At 40.6% G+C, this 15,657-nt stretch overlaps 1 protein-coding gene across 2 annotated transcripts in view; it reads right to left on the reverse strand.

Annotated features, from left to right (window-relative positions):
- The window catches only part of LOC108384276 (phosphatidylinositol-binding clathrin assembly protein-like), a 43,569-nt gene that overhangs the window by 24,256 nt on the left and 3,656 nt on the right, over positions 1-15,657 (reverse strand). For both annotated transcript variants that reach the window (XM_073227887.1, XM_073227888.1), the window contains exons 2-9: positions 10,110-10,436; positions 8,229-8,371; positions 6,950-7,025; positions 5,942-6,044; positions 5,698-5,791; positions 5,468-5,579; positions 4,703-4,809; positions 3,810-3,851 (exon numbers count right to left, since the gene is read on the reverse strand). In XM_073227887.1, coding sequence (XP_073083988.1) covers positions 3,810-3,851; positions 4,703-4,809; positions 5,468-5,579; positions 5,698-5,791; positions 5,942-6,044; positions 6,950-7,025; positions 8,229-8,371; positions 10,110-10,188 — 756 coding nt within the window. In that variant the 5' untranslated portion in view covers positions 10,189-10,436. The remainder of the gene's footprint in view (positions 1-3,809; positions 3,852-4,702; positions 4,810-5,467; positions 5,580-5,697; positions 5,792-5,941; positions 6,045-6,949; positions 7,026-8,228; positions 8,372-10,109; positions 10,437-15,657) is intronic.

The following is a 15,657-nucleotide window of genomic DNA, read 5'->3' on the forward strand; positions in this document are numbered from 1 at the left end:
GACCGGGTGTGACTTCCCTGGCCTGTGATACCCAGACCGCGGAACATCGCCCGGGAGTTGCGCTCACATAAACTGCCTGGCCCTTTGTTGCCTTTCTTCGCCTGCTTATTTCGGCTAAAATTTATCTTACACTCATCTTCAGGGAAGTCCTGTATTTCATCCAAGATAGTATGAGCTTTTAAGCTGCAAAAGGAAACCCAGGCCCAGGTCAAAACAAGTCCAAACCCTGAGCACTGACCCTCAGCAATGCTACGCTCCCCTCACTGCTTTTGAATGACTGAGTGCTCCATGGCCCCAACAGGGGCTCTGTAACAGAGCAAATGAATACCAGGCTGCTGAAGATGACTTCATCACATGAGTATGTGTATTATGCTCTATGTGTAGACATTTCAATGTCAATTGATCATGCAGGGAATAGACTCAGATTATGTGTATTCATCAGCATTTTAGAAACTTTATTTTATACTGTTTTTGTGGTTAGAAGTTACAAAGTCATACAAGCCTTAATTCTAAAATGTTCTTTGTATTCCAAATTCATCAAAATGCTTCAGCAACACCCAAGACATAATTATCAGAAAATGGCAATGTGCTGAAGAGAGGCTGTGCTGGGGACAATCTGTTCCTTTATAGAGCCCACAGGCACCTGAGCAGTGGGGAGAACAGGAATTCTGGGGCCCAGTGTGAACCTCAAGGATTCAAACATACAAGGTGGGCAAAAAAGGGTGGAGAGATCCCAAAGGTGATCAGGAGACTGCCAGTTTCACCAGAGCAAACACACATGGTGGCAAAGGGACAGAGTATTTCTGGTACAGCCAGCCAGTCACCCAACAGACATAATAAAAATAAATAAATAAAATTTTAAAATAAAACATCAGAATTTGAAGACCGTCAATACATAAATATTTGAACAGTGTTAGGTAGAAACATGTTTTTTCATGCGATTAGGTCTCATACAATTCACTGAAAGCTACACATTTGTGAAAACACAGCCACAGAAACTCGGCAGACACGATTGGCAGAAAACTGCTTAGAACTACTGCAAGTTAACATGTACCGAATTGCCTTGAGTGGAAGGACAGCTGTGAGTCCCTGAGACCTCTTTCTTGGGGCACAGTTACCCTCCATCCACCAGAGCCATGGAAACGCTGTGGGGAAGGTGGGGAAAGGCATCCAGGTACACTTCAGAATGGAACCGTCTGGTAGGTCCCCAAGTTTGTGTTGGAGCTCTGATGAGGGGTGTGACCCCGAGATGCAGGTTTGAACTATTATAGTACAAATAAAAATACATTGGATCACAGACAGAGCAGGTCCTGCTACATGACTTTCCTGAGTTGCATCCAACATGAACTGCATGGAATGGTTGAAAGGTGAGGGATGGACACACACAGATACACTGGACAGCAGGTCCCAGAAGGAGACTCTGTGAGCCCCAGACAATGTCTCAATCAAGGAAGAAAGGATTGGCTGAGGAAACGAGGGGGATTTCCTCTTAAGGAAACAGAAGGGTTTGGGTGACCCTTACAATGGTGAGCCTGCACCTAGCAGTCTGGCGCCCATTCACATAAAGATGGCTGGAAGCACAAGGACAAACCTACCTACGGTCACAGAGGAAGACCTTGACCCCAGAGGGACGGAGCGGCAGACTAGCTGAAAACACTCCTTGGAACTGTGCGGTGTTTTGAGTATACCTTTCCCAAGGGGACTGACTGAGTAGGGCAGAAGTGAAGCTGACGTAATTCCCACCTCTCTCTACTCGCTCCCCTCCCACGGAGCCCTGCATTAGACTCCATTCCAGGGTTTCCTGGACACCCGAAAAACAGGAGCTCTGCCAACCTGAGACCATGACAACTGACTTTCTGTACTGGCTGAGGGCCAGCGGCCAGCACAGTGATAAGGAAGCTCTTCCAGTAAAACGAGTTGATTTATGGAGGAACGAATGAGGATCTGCATACAAGTTCACCAACAAAGCCCCTGGCCTGCCTCCTGCAGCCTCTCCCACAGCCCAGAGCTGAAGTAAGAAGGAGAGAGGGCAGCCCAATGGGAGACATGGGCCTCCACCCCGAGTCTCCTTCTGCCAGTCGTTCCCCTAGAGTTCTGGCCACAGGCAAAGGTCAAGCACCAATTCCCAGGTCACTTAATGCTTGTCTGAAAAATCAAAGGACTACATTTGGGGGATATCTAGTCATGCCTCTATAATTTCTGTTCTGTCTGTTTCAGGAACTCAGGGGCTAGGACTTTGGTTCATTCATTATAACTCCTTCCTGGTAGGGGTCAAGAATATGTTTGTGATTGATTGAAATCCACTCGTGCTTTGGGCAATGAAGTGCTATCTTCTCCCCTACTAAGCCAGATATTCTCATTGTCTCTGTCTAGTGATCTGACTTCTCATTCAGGAAAAGCCATGAACATTTCATCCAGCACTGGTTCCTACTGTGGACCTCTCTAGGGGATTCTATGTCTGTGCACAAGTCCCCTTCGTACTTATATGTACATGTGCTGTGTATACTTGAGGGGACACATTTCTTCCCTTCAAAGATTTATGAGAAGCCATCAGACAGAAACTTCCTTCTTCTCTCCCACCAATCCTAACATTTATTTGCATCTGCAGCCATCCACTCCTCCTTGATGGCTTGTGGGCACATGGAATGGAAAACAGAATACATTTACAGTTCTGACCCTGGCTGTGTTAAGTCTCTCACTCACTCCTCTTTCTAGACCATCTGGTTACCCCTCAGAAAATCATAGTGATCCACTTGTACCCATGCTAAGTAGCTTAGAGGAGCAGGAAGTGGCCAGTACACCGAAGACCTTGGAGAGCCACATGCACTCCAGAGGGAAGGAGAAAAACCCTACAAAGATTCAGGAGACTTCTACATCAGTAAAACTTTTAGGGTTCCAGTGGCCAGGGATCTACAAGGAAACCCCATCCAAAATAGCAGATAATGTAGTGCATCTTGCACCTCCCACCATAAGAATGGAAAAACAACACCTGGTAGACCTCTTGGGGTTCTAGAGAAAGCATATTCCCACGTCAGGGATAATGGCTTTGGCCCATATCCCCAGGTGACCTAAAGGCGTGCCACATTAGTTTGGAGCCCAGAGCAGGAAAGGGCTCTGTAGCAGGCCCAGGCTGGACCAGCAGCCCTGCTGCTTGACCCCGATGGTACATCTGGATGAGCACAGCTGGTCCAGAGGGCACAAGCAGGCTGAATGAGCAGGTTGCCAAACTCTCATTTCATCCACACCTGCTACACTGCCACCTCTAGATCACATCACACCCACTGCCATGTTAAAGATTCCTGATGACCAGATTCTGGGGAAGGAAGAAGCCTGAGTTCGTTTGATTCTCACAAACTATGAGATAGACAATAGTACTACGCTCATTTTGCAGTTGCAAAAACACAGCCTGGAGAATGCAAATGCAGTGCTTGGGATTACACACCTGCAAGTAGACAAGGCAGGAAGCCTCAAACCTATGTTCATTATTCAAAATACTCAGCAGTTTCCACTGTTCAGTTCTGTCCATTTGGAAAGTATGGTCAAGTTGTTATACTGTGTGTCCCCATTTAGCACTCAGTAGGGAATGGCATCTTTTATAAGACCAATAGCTCACAGACCTGTTCAGAAGACACAAGTCTATGTATGTATGTATGTGTGTGTGTGTGCACAGGCATATGTTACTCATGGGGAAATGAAAATACACATGAAGTATATGGCAAAGGATGGAGTCACAGATGACGATTAATATAATAAACATGTGAACACAAACAGAAAACCGTTATTTAAACACATAGGAGAAATACACTGACCTCAGTAACATATGGAATTTTTTCCTGGTCAATTCCAACTTGCTGAATTCACGAAAGAGGGGAAAAAAGTTCATATTACAGCAGGGCATGGCAAGAAAGAAGAAAAGTAACTGTGAGACCAATGAGTGCAAAGAGCAGAAAATACCCCGAGAGCATGAATTCCTTGCTAAGATGATAACTAGACAGATCAACAAAAACATAGCAGGCTAAAGTACGCTTTGTACATTTAGGCATGAACTTATTTGTCCTAAGGATAAAACTATAAAAGAAAAGATTTGCCGAATATTGAGTCTTTGCTGTTTTGGGAAGAGCTTAGCAGCATTTTGGGTACCAGACAAACGTGTTCTAATTTTTTAAGTAGTTGAAAGTCAGCTATTATTCATCCTGCTGTTCTCCTGTGGGTAATTGTAATATCTCTTCTTTTTTTTTTTTGCTTTGCTTTTCGGAAGTCCCACTATTGTTTGCCTAGGTGTGGTTCCCTGTGTTCCTCCTGCTTGGCTTCCTCTGAATGTCAGGGCAAACATGGGGCTCCCCTCGTAAGTTCCTTCTCTCACTGATCACAGACTTGTTCTATCTACTGCCCAGTGCCTGACGAAGACTGACATCATGCATATTTCGGCTGAGTTGTAGAACTGTTTCGGGTGGGAAGGTAAGCTTACCCTCATGACTACAAACAGAAACCCTTGCAACACTGCTTTTGAGCACAAGGACACTGGATGGTGCATCTTAAGTACCTGATTTTAGTCTTCAGTTTTACTGTTTACTAAATAGTTAAAGCTATTAGCGATTTTTGTGTGTTTGTGTGGTGGTAGGGTAGGGAGGTACAGTCATACCAGATACTAAACTAATACAGAAAATAGCAGAAAAACCTTGAATAGAAACAGATTCTGTACCTCAGCAACTTTCAAGGACTGTGCCAATTTGGTTGTCCTTCCAAGGAACTTGATGTAAATATCCAAACTTTCCTCACATTGGTTCCTCTTCATGTCAAAATATTTGCCTAGAAGTAGAAAACAAATCACGATGAAGGAGCCAACATCTCAGCTATTTTCAGCTTCACTCCATTCTGATTATTCTATTTTAAGCAGATTCTGGATATGATTTTAACTTGTTCAAAACAATTATAGTTTTAATCCAGTTATTTTGTTTTAATGAGCAATGACACTGCTCAATCCATATGATCAACAGATTTTCATGAAGTTAACTACTGCGTGACCAACACTATAATCTTTTAAATGAATATCAAGTTCTGAAGCTCTGAGGAAAAGGGCTCTGTTTTTGACAAACGACATACCATCAGAGTACACACGTATTTCAGTATTTCTTATGAATTAATGATACCGACCCTCTCTTGATTTCGGTGATGTCTGATGCGATCAGTCTGTATGCAAGGGACTTTTCATTCAAGGACTTGCTATATCGTCTGATGAAGGTTGACGTAGTATACCCTAATGAAATGTTCTGCAGCTGAATAATTTTACCCAAAAAAGCAATAGAATGTCTCATTATTTCAAAATATGTGACCCTACTTTGAATATCTTCAAAGTATCTTCTACTTTTAATCTAAGACAACTACAAGTCTAACTATAAGCAATTTTTACAAATAAATTATTTTTACTGGTTTATTTTTTTAAAGTGATGCTTGTTATTCAGCCTACCTAGCAGATTAAGGATCCCATCATTATAGGCTGCAAAGAGGTGAAGAGAATCTTTAAAGAGAAGCATGAAGGCAGCACGTATTACACCATTAGTTAGTTCATGAGGATCTGCCTGGAAGTTAAATAAATGCGTAGTATCAATTAACAGCACAGCTTAAAACAACTCCTTCTCCCACCCACACTTACTACCATTTACCAATTTTTTAAAAAAGGATTTACAAAGCTCTCACATTAAAGCTAAGAAGAGCATCAAACTGAGTCTGAATGACTCGAAGGGTATTTAACAGGTCTTTCGTATTCATGGTTCTCATCATACCATCAGTCCTGTAAAAGATAAAAGAAATTCCTAATTAAGAGTGTGAGAAGCACTGGGATATTAACATCTTGAAATAAAGCTGTGTTTTTGACAAAGGACATATTATCAGAGTAGACACATATTTCAGTATTTCTTGCTTACAAATTAATGATACTGACCCTCTCTTGACTTTGGTGATGTCTGATGCGATCAGTCTGTATGCAAGTGACTTTTCATTCAAGTACTTGCTATATCGTCTGATGAAGGTTGACATAGCATACCCTAATGAAATATTTTTATTATTTACAATTTAACCAATATCAACCATTTACCATATATGTTAATAAATGCAAAGACATCATTCCACATTCATCCTTGTATCTCAACAATACTTTTGAGGCCTTTATTAATCATTTAGTCCAACATTCCTCAAACTTTGTTAAATATTTTTTACTTCCTCAAAGTCTTAATATCACCTCATGATGTGGTGTTGATGGTGACATTCCTGAATTAGAAAAAATAACTGAACTTTATCAGTGTTTTTCACATTTCCACAGAAACCACTGTAAATTCTTAGCACATCCCTGAAATTCTCCAACCCATTGCCACCATCTCTCCCCTGAGCAAATGACCTTGCCCTCTACTTCATAGACAACATAGAGCAAGAAAGGCCATGATTGATAGAAACTCAGCCCCTCATTACTCAACCTCCAAATGTACCTTGATTCATTTATTCAACAATTGCTGAGTGCCTGCTATGAGCCAGTGCCCTAGATACTGGAAGTTCAGCAGTAAATGGACAAAAATCCTTGCCTTCTCAGAGCTTACATTGCAGTAGGGGTTGGTAGACCAACAAAAGAAAAAAACGCAGAGATGGTTAGTTGGTGAGAAAAGAATAAATCTCAGGCAGAGAAGGAACACAGAGGTGTAGTACTATTTTTGGTAGACCGAAGAAGGAAGGCCTGAGTAAATACCTAGAGGTTTCAATTTCCTCTCTCTAGTGTGTTATTCTTCTTGTAAGCACACAAACATGTATTGCGTCAACAAATTTAGAAATTTTTATCATCGTAAAATGTATAACACACCATAACCTTCATAAATTCGAACCACTTTTTTAACTAGGCATGGTTGTCAGAACTTTTCCCTCTTGGCCGCACAGACACATTTTCATCAAAGAATCATCTTACCTTCTATGACACTTTCATCCAGGAAGTTGTGTAAAGTGAACAAAGAGTTTCTAGATGCAAGATGTTGGATAAAACGCTGTCAAACAAACATGCCAAGTTCTAAAATTACTTTCTGTCCACAAAGTGCTCAGTTCACTAATGACTGTCATTATGAATGCATATTTAACATAATTCTATCATACAGCTTCTATCTATTTCAGGACGGTCGGTAAAGGTGAGCATGATCGCATCCTAGGCTGCCCAACATAAACATCTACAGTGCTGTCAACTCTCCTACATGACTTTCTATCTAGTCATTCCCCCTTTTTAATTTTGAGAAATTTTAATTGATTGCAGATTTAATTATTTCAATAATTAGTATTAATTTTTAAAATTATTTAACTTACAGAAAAAAAGAATAATTTGATACAACTGTGTACCCAACTACCCAGAAATAATAACTCCTAACTTTTTAACATACCTACTTCAAGTCTATTTCAAAAATAAGAGGAATAGGGGCTCTCTTGTCCCCTCCTGGCGTGAGCCAGGAGCTCTATTCTCTCACTTCATTTCTAAGTAAAAGCCTGTACCTTGCTCTCCTAAAAAAAAAAAAAAATAATAATAAGAGGAATAAAGTATTACAGATCAAGTTAAAAGTGCCCTTTGCCCCATCCCTAAGTTCCATTTCCTGCTCTTGCCTGGAAGGAACTGCTCTCCCATTTAACGTTAGATAGTACTTCACTGTATGAACACACTTCTTTTGAGTTATCTTTCCCTAGTCATTTAAATTTAACTGATTTCTACTTTTTAATTATTATAAAAATGCTATGAGAAGTGGATTTGCTGAAACTTATTAGAAAGCAATAGTCATTACACATTTTCTTCAACTATAAAATTTAGTCTTTTGCACTTGTAGACATTTCATTCATGTGGAATTTATTTTTTGTATATGGGGTAAGATAAAGAGCTCACTCTATTTTTTTCCATAGGGATGTTATTTGTACCAAAAGGCTTTATTTTAAATTCCATACTTTCCCCCACATTTTTAGCACCACCAAGCTCTCATAAGTGCAGTTCTACTTTTGAGCTACTTTGTCTGATTTCTATGTATGTTCTATTTTCACCAGTACCATCCTGTGTAATGACTTGCTTTCTATTAAGTTTAAAGTAGAAAATGGAAAAATCAGTTTTTTAATACATCCTACTACTCACTTCCCCCACTTGTTGCCAAACCAAGAACGTTGCGCAACTGTGTACTGACAGTCCTGGGGGGCTAAGAGGAAGTGCCTACCATGCTCACCTCATTTCCATGCACCATAAGGTGATGCACAGTAACCAGAGCTTTGAACACCACCACCCAGCTGCTGCTCCTGGTTTTCTCAGAAAGAACATCAGCCAAATGTTTAACACTCATATTTGTTTCATTTATGTACTGTATGAGATCTAAATAAGAGATGATGACAAGCATTAAAATACAAACTGAAAAATAATTTTCAAAATCAAAATTGATAACTTTAACTTATATACAGATGCAATCAAGTCTGAAAAATGACAAAGGGAATAATCCAAAACATTTTATTCATTACAAGTATTACAATTTGTACTCATGCATCATGCATGACTTTTTGAATGCCTGCCTGTCTACCCTATTGTTCTGTATACTTGATGAGGGGAGGGACTATGTCCATTTTAGTCACCACTGCCTTCCTGAGACCCAGCCCAGTAGTTGGCACCTGATTATGGGAAATATTTGTTATATGAAAGAATAGGACTCAAAGAGGTAACATGCCCAATGTCATACAGGTATTTAAGTGGCAGAGCTAGTATTTGAAATCAGATTTGTTCGACCAAGGACACCAAGATAATAACCATTATGTCATACAGCCTCTCTCCAGGAAAGTGTCATTCCAATGGAGGTTTAGTCATGAGCTTTCCTTGTAGAGTCATTGAGCATCTAACCCTTTGTTTGCTTCTTCTAACCCCTATGGCTTCTTCGAGTCCACTTCCCCACAATGCTGTACCTGCTTTTTTGCAACGGCTTCCCAATTTCCTGCCTCAGGGTTATAGCCCTTCGTTAGTTTATTTCATACAGCACCTCAAAAAATAACTTCCGTTGTTTCCCCTTCCCATTCAAGAATGAGCAATGGTTTCCCACTGCTGATCAGTTCAAAATCCTCTTTGCTTTCAAAACTACTTGCAACTGTCACTACAACACAACCTCACCCCTTGTGCTTACTCATTAATCAGTATTGCCACACGCATCATATTAGGAGGGTACTTAACAAACATGCCAGTGAATTGTAGAAACAGGCTGTCCCTAACTCTAGACCCAGATTTACTTCATCAACAAGTGCATATGATCAGTGTTGCTGTGCCACGTTTAAGGTTATGAAGAATGGGATTCTCTCATATTGTTTAATCTCTAGGTCTGCTTCATTACTCTTCCTGTAAATTTTCCTCGGCAAGTATTTTGTTTCTGCTTTCGTGTGATTTCAGCCTTCAGCCTAGAGCTTTGGGATGTCATGGTACTATTCCAGTGCTGTCCTTTGGTTCATGACCATGCAGGGCTGGGTAAGGCATACACATTATCATGATAAGCAGATAAACCTTCAGAAGGCAGATACATAGCACATATTGTTTATGAAGTCACTGTGCAGTAGGACCTGAAACAATAGGAGTAGGGCTAGCCTGGGAGTCTACTGTGTCTTTGAGCAACAGATAACTTTAAGAACCAAAACTCCTTCCCATGGAAACATGTACACAGCAGTACAAAAAATGCTGTAGATAGTCTAAAGTGTCTTCATGGACCTTAGGCTAGGAGTACCTATGAGAAAATCTGCTTGATTTGTCCCTTCTTTATTTCAGAACACTCTGTCCATGATGGTCGTCATGATTTATAAGTGGGCTTCAGTGGACTCTGGAATTCAAACCCTTCTCAGAAGCCTCGGTTGTTATTCCACTACCTCCTAGGTCCTAACTTATTTGAATAAGTTATGAATAGAATGGAGTTAAAAAGTCCAGTAGTTCTCTTTTAGACCCACTAGAAGATTACTAAAAATGAGGACTTGATTTCTTTGCTCCTGCATGGGCGAGGAACGTAGAGAGGAAGGCTGGAGGTTGGTGTGGGATGCCACCATTAGAGGCACCCAGGTAGAGCCTCCCACATGGGATACCTACTCACCTGCTAGGTGTTTTGGCTCCGGTTCCGACGGCTCATCGGTGGTAGCCCCGAGGGCAGCCTTGGAGGCAGACGCCCCCATGTGCGGCACAGACCGCAAGCTACGAGGGTTATGGCTGCGGAGTCTGGTTCCTCCTCTTCCGGAACAGCAGACCGAGCAAGAAAACAGCAATCAAGGCGACGTTAAGGGGCACCGGACATGATAGAAGAAAGGGCTGGCCCTGCAGGTAGTCTTCACCAGGTAACGTTTTATTCGTGCAGCCTGACGCAGACGTGCAGCATTATCACATAGAAGCCGACGTCGTTAGGCGCCAGAGTTCTCAACAGCGCCTAGCAAAAAAGGGATTCCGAGCGCTGGGTCAGGCTTGGGGCGGGGCTTTGCATAGTAGACGCTCAATAACGAAATAAACAGCACCGACTGAATGAATGTTATGAGTAAGGGGGACTCCAGATGAAAGGTCTGGAGATCTTCAGGGTCTTGGGAATCTGAATGGCCCTATGACGTACTTTGGAAATCATTTATTTGGCATTGTTAGGGACGCTTTGGCCACATATTATAGGGGATGTATCTTGCCTGAGGTCGTGGCTTACCCTTCAACCAGAATAAAATACCTAAGCACACAAAGTTATTCAGACTACTACGTTACTATCCTTTTAATATCTGTGAAGACCATAGTGATGTTACCTCTGTTCATTCCTGATTTTGTTAAAGTATGTCTTCCTTTTTTTTCTTCATCTGCCTGGAGAATAATCAACTTCACCGATCTCAAAAAACCACCTTTGGCTTCATTGATATCCTACATATTCTGTTTTCTATTTCATTGATTTCTACTCTTTATTATTCCCTTCCTTCTACTTGTTTACAGTTTATTTCACTCATTTTCTGGTTTCTTAATGTATGACAGGTTACTTACATGATATTCTTCTTTTATAATATAGACATTTACAGTTAAGTACTGTTTTGTAGTTGTCAGAGAACATATTTCTTATGATTTCAACCATTTAAAATTTCTTGAGATTTTATGGAACAGAATAGGCCCTATCAAGGTAAATGTTCTCTGTACCCTTGAAAAGATGCATACTTTTCTACAGTTGGGCACAGTGTTCCAATTAAATGTATATTATAATTATTATCGTATCACAAGTAAATTAGACTGTTCATTTTCATTTTTTTATTGAAGTATCACTGATATACATTCTTATGTTGGTTTCAACTATACAACACAGTGGTTCAAGCACCTACCCATAGTATTAAATCCTCACCCCTCCAGTGCATTTACTATCTATCAGCATACTAAGATGTTACAGAATCATTGACTCTATTCTCCATGCTGTATTACCATCCCCGTGAAAAACTTACATTATGATTGAGAATTGTTGTGTTCCTTTATTCCCTTCACCATCCCACTTGGTAACCACTAGTCACTTCTCAGTGTCTATGAGTCAACTATTGTTTTGTTCCTTCTGTTTTGCTCTGTTTTTATACTCAACAACTAAGTTAAATCATAGTGTATTTCTTTTGTTCTGCCTGGCTTTTCTCACTGAGCAAAATACCCTGTAGATTCATCCATGTTCTTGCAAATGGCAGGATATTTCTTTTTATGGGTGAATAATATTCCATTGTGTATATGTACCACCTCTTCCTTATCCATTCATCTACGAATGGACACTTAGGTTGCTTCCATTTCTTGGCTATTGCAAATAGTGCTGTGATAAACATAGGGGTGCATATGTCATTTTCAAACTGGGATCCTGCATTCTTAGGGTAAACTCCTAGGAGTGGAATTCCCGGGTCAAATAGTGTTTCTATTTTGAGTTTTTTGAGAAACCTCCATATTGCTTTCCACAATGGTTGAACTAATTTACATTCCCACCAGCAGTGTAGGAGGGTTCCCCTTTCTCCGCATTGTCACCAACATTTGTTGATGTTTGTCTTTTGGATGTTGGCCATCCTAATGTGAGGTGATATCTCATTGTGGTTTTAATTTGCATTTCTCTGATGATTAGTGATGTGGAGCATCTTTTCATGTGCCTGTTGGCCATCTAAATTTCTTCTTTGGAGAAGTGTCTGTTCAGCTCCTCTGCCCATTTTTTAATTGGCTTGTTTCCTTCTTGTTTGTTGAGGTGCATGAGCTCTTTATATAATTTGGATGTCAACTCCTTATCAGATATGCCCTTTATGAATATATTCTTCCAAACTGTAAGATGTCTTTTTGTTCTACTGATGGTGTCCTTTGCTGTACAGAAGCTTTTTAGTTTGATGTAGTCCCATTTGGTCATTTTTTATTTTCTTTACCTTGCCCAGGGAGATATGTTCATGAAGAATTTGCTCATGTTTATGTCCAAGAGAGTTTTGCCTATGTTTTCTTCTAAGAGTTTTATGCTTTCATGACTTACATTCATGTCTTTGATCCATTTTCAGTTTACTTTTGTGTATGGAGTTAGACAGTAATCTGGTTTCATTCTCTTACATGTAGCTGTCCAGTTTTGCCTAAACCAGCTGTTGAAGAGGCTGTCATTTCCCCATTGTATGTCCATGGCTCCTTTATCATATATTAATTGACCATATATGGTTGCGTTTATATCAGGGCTCTCTAGTCTGTTCCATTGGTCTATGGGTCTGTTCTTGTGCCAGTACCAAATTGTTTTGATTACTGTAGCTTTGTAGTGTAGCTTGAAGTCAGAGAGTGTAATTCCCGCAACTTTGTTCTTCTTTCGCAGGATGGCTTTGGCTATTTGGGGTCTTTTGTGGTTCCATGTGAGTTTTAGAACTATTTGTTCCACTTCATTGAAAAATGCTGTTGATATTTGGATAGGGTTTCCTTTGAACCTGTAGATTGCCTTGGGTAGGATAGCCATTTTGACAATATTAATTCTTCCTATCCATGAGCACGGAAGTATTTCCACTTACTAGTGTCTTCTTTAGTTTCTCTCATGTGTGTCTTGTAGTTTTCAGAGTATAGATCTTTCACCTCCTTGGTTAGGTTTATTCCTAGGTATTTTATTCTTTTTGGTGCAATTGTAAATAGAGTTGTTTTCCTGATTTCTGTTTCTGCCACTTCTTCATTATTGTATAGGAATGCAACAGATTTCTGTGTATTAATTTTGTATCCTGCAACTTTGCTGAATTCAGATATTAGTTCTAGTAGTTTTGGAGTGGAGTCTTTAGGGTTTTTTATGTACAATATCATGTCATCTGCAAACAGTGACAGTTTGGCTTCTTCCTTAGCAATCTGGATGCCTTTTATTTCTTTGTGTTGTCTGATTGCTGTGGCGCAGACCTCCAGTACTATGTTGAACAAAAGTGGGGAGAGTGGGCATCCTTGGCTTTTTTCAGATTTTAGAGAAAAGATTTCAGCTTCTTGCTGTTAAGTATGATGTTGGCTGTGGATTTGTCATATATGGCCTTTATTATGTTGAGGTACTTGCCCTCTATACCCATTTTCTTGAGAGTTTTTATCATGAATGGATGTTGAATTTTGTCAAATGCTTTTTCAGCATCTATCGAGATGATCATGTGATTTTTATCTTTATTTTTGTTGATGTGGTGGATGATGTTGATGGACTTTTGTATATTATACCATCCTTGCATCCCTGGAATAAATCCTACTTGATCATGATGGATGATCCTTTTCATGTTTTTCTAAATTCAATTTGCTAATATTTTGTTGAGGATTTTTGCATCTATGTCCATCAGGGATATTGACCTGTAAGTTTGTTTTTTTGTGGTGTCTTTGTCTTGTTTTGGTATTGGAGTATTGCTGGCCTCATAGAATGAGTTTTGAAGTACTTCTTCCTCTTCTATTTTTTCATACTAGTATTGCAACACCTGCTTTTTTCTCTCTGTTGTTTGCATGAAATATCTTTTTCCATCCCTTGACTTTAAGTCTGTGCATGTCTTTGGGTTTGAAGTGAGTCTCTTGTAAGCAGCATATGGATGGATCTTGCTTTTTCATCCATTCTGTTACTCTGTGTCTTTTGATTGATGCATTCAGTCCATTTACATTTAGGGTGATTATTGAAAGGTATGATCTTATTGCCATTGCAGGCTTTAAGTTTGTGGTTACCAAAGGTTCAGGGTTAGCTTCTTTACTATCTTACTGTCTAACTTAACTCGCTTATTGACCTATTATAAACACGGTCTGATGATTCTTTATTTCTCTCCCTTCTTATTCCTCCTCCTCCCTTCTTCATATGTTGGGTGTTTTGTTCTGTGCTCTTTTTAGGAGTGCTCCCATCTAGAGCAGTCCCTGTAAGATGCCCTGTAGAGGTGGTTTGTGGGAAGCAAATTCCCTCAGCTTTTGCTTGTCTGGGAATTGTTTAATCCCTCCTTCATATTTAGATGATAATTGTGCTGGATACAGTATTACTGGTTCAAGGCCCTTCTCTTTCATTGCATTAAATATATCATGCCATTCTCTTCTGGCCTGTAGCGTTTCTGTTGAGAAGTCTGATGTTAGCCTGATAGGTTTTCCTTTATAGGTGACCTTTTTCTCTCTAGCTGCCTTTAAAACTCTTTCATTGTCCTTGATCTTTGCCATTTTAATTATTATGTATCTTCGTGTTGCTCTCCTTGGGTCCCTTCTGTTGGGAGTTCTGTATACCTCTGTGGTCTGATCGATTATTTCCTCCCCCAGTTTGGGGAAGTCTTCAGCAATTATTTCTTCAAAGACACTTTCTATCCCTTTTTCTCTCTCTTCTTCTTCTGGTACCCCTATAATGCGTATATTGTTCCATTCGATTGGTCACTCAGCTCTCTTAGAATTCTTTCTTTCCTGGAGATCCTTTTATCTCTCTCTGCATCAGCTTCTCTGCGTTCCTGTTCTCTGTTTTCTAGTCCATTTATGGTCTCTTGCATCTCATCCATTCTGTTTTGGAGTCCTTCCAGAGATTGTTTTATTTCTGTATTCCCCCTCCTTCTTCTTGCATATTTCTCTGCAAGTCCATCAGGATGGTTATGACTTTTGTTTTGAATTCTTTTTCAGGAAGATTGGTTAAATCTATCTCCCCAAGTTCCTACTCAGGGGAAGATGTAGAAGATGTTGAAGCTGTCTGGGTTAGTCTTGTCTGGATCAAATTTTTTTGCCTTTTCATGTTGATAGGTGCAGTGGAGTGCTATTGACTCGTCTGTCAGTTGGGAGAGCTAAGACTCTTTCCACTTGCTCCTGGCCTTTCTTTACTGGGACAACCGTGACCCCTAGTGGCTTGTGTTGGGCAATTGCATGTAGACTGGGTCTCTGTATCTTGCCGGCTGGTATGGAGGAAGCTCCCTTGCTGTGGGCGTGGCCAGCCTCAGGCTGCTACTCTGCTATGGCGGGGCCCCAGAGGGGTAATGGATGGGGGGCTGTTTGGCTGTTTACCTCCATGAGGGGTCTCAGAGCTGTTGCCCAGGGGGTTAGTGCACCCAGGGTTCCCTGGGATTTCCAGCTGCTGGACTCTGACCCGGGATGCTTCCGTCCAGTTGTGGGGTCCCTGTCCCTTTAAGACTTTCAAAAAGCACTTGCTTTTTTTTGTCACAGGGGCGCCGGCTGTGGGACCTGCTCACAGGTCT

The sequence above is a fragment of the Manis javanica genome, chromosome X (genome assembly GCF_040802235.1).
Source record: "Manis javanica isolate MJ-LG chromosome X, MJ_LKY, whole genome shotgun sequence".
NCBI lineage: Eukaryota > Metazoa > Chordata > Mammalia > Pholidota > Manidae > Manis > Manis javanica.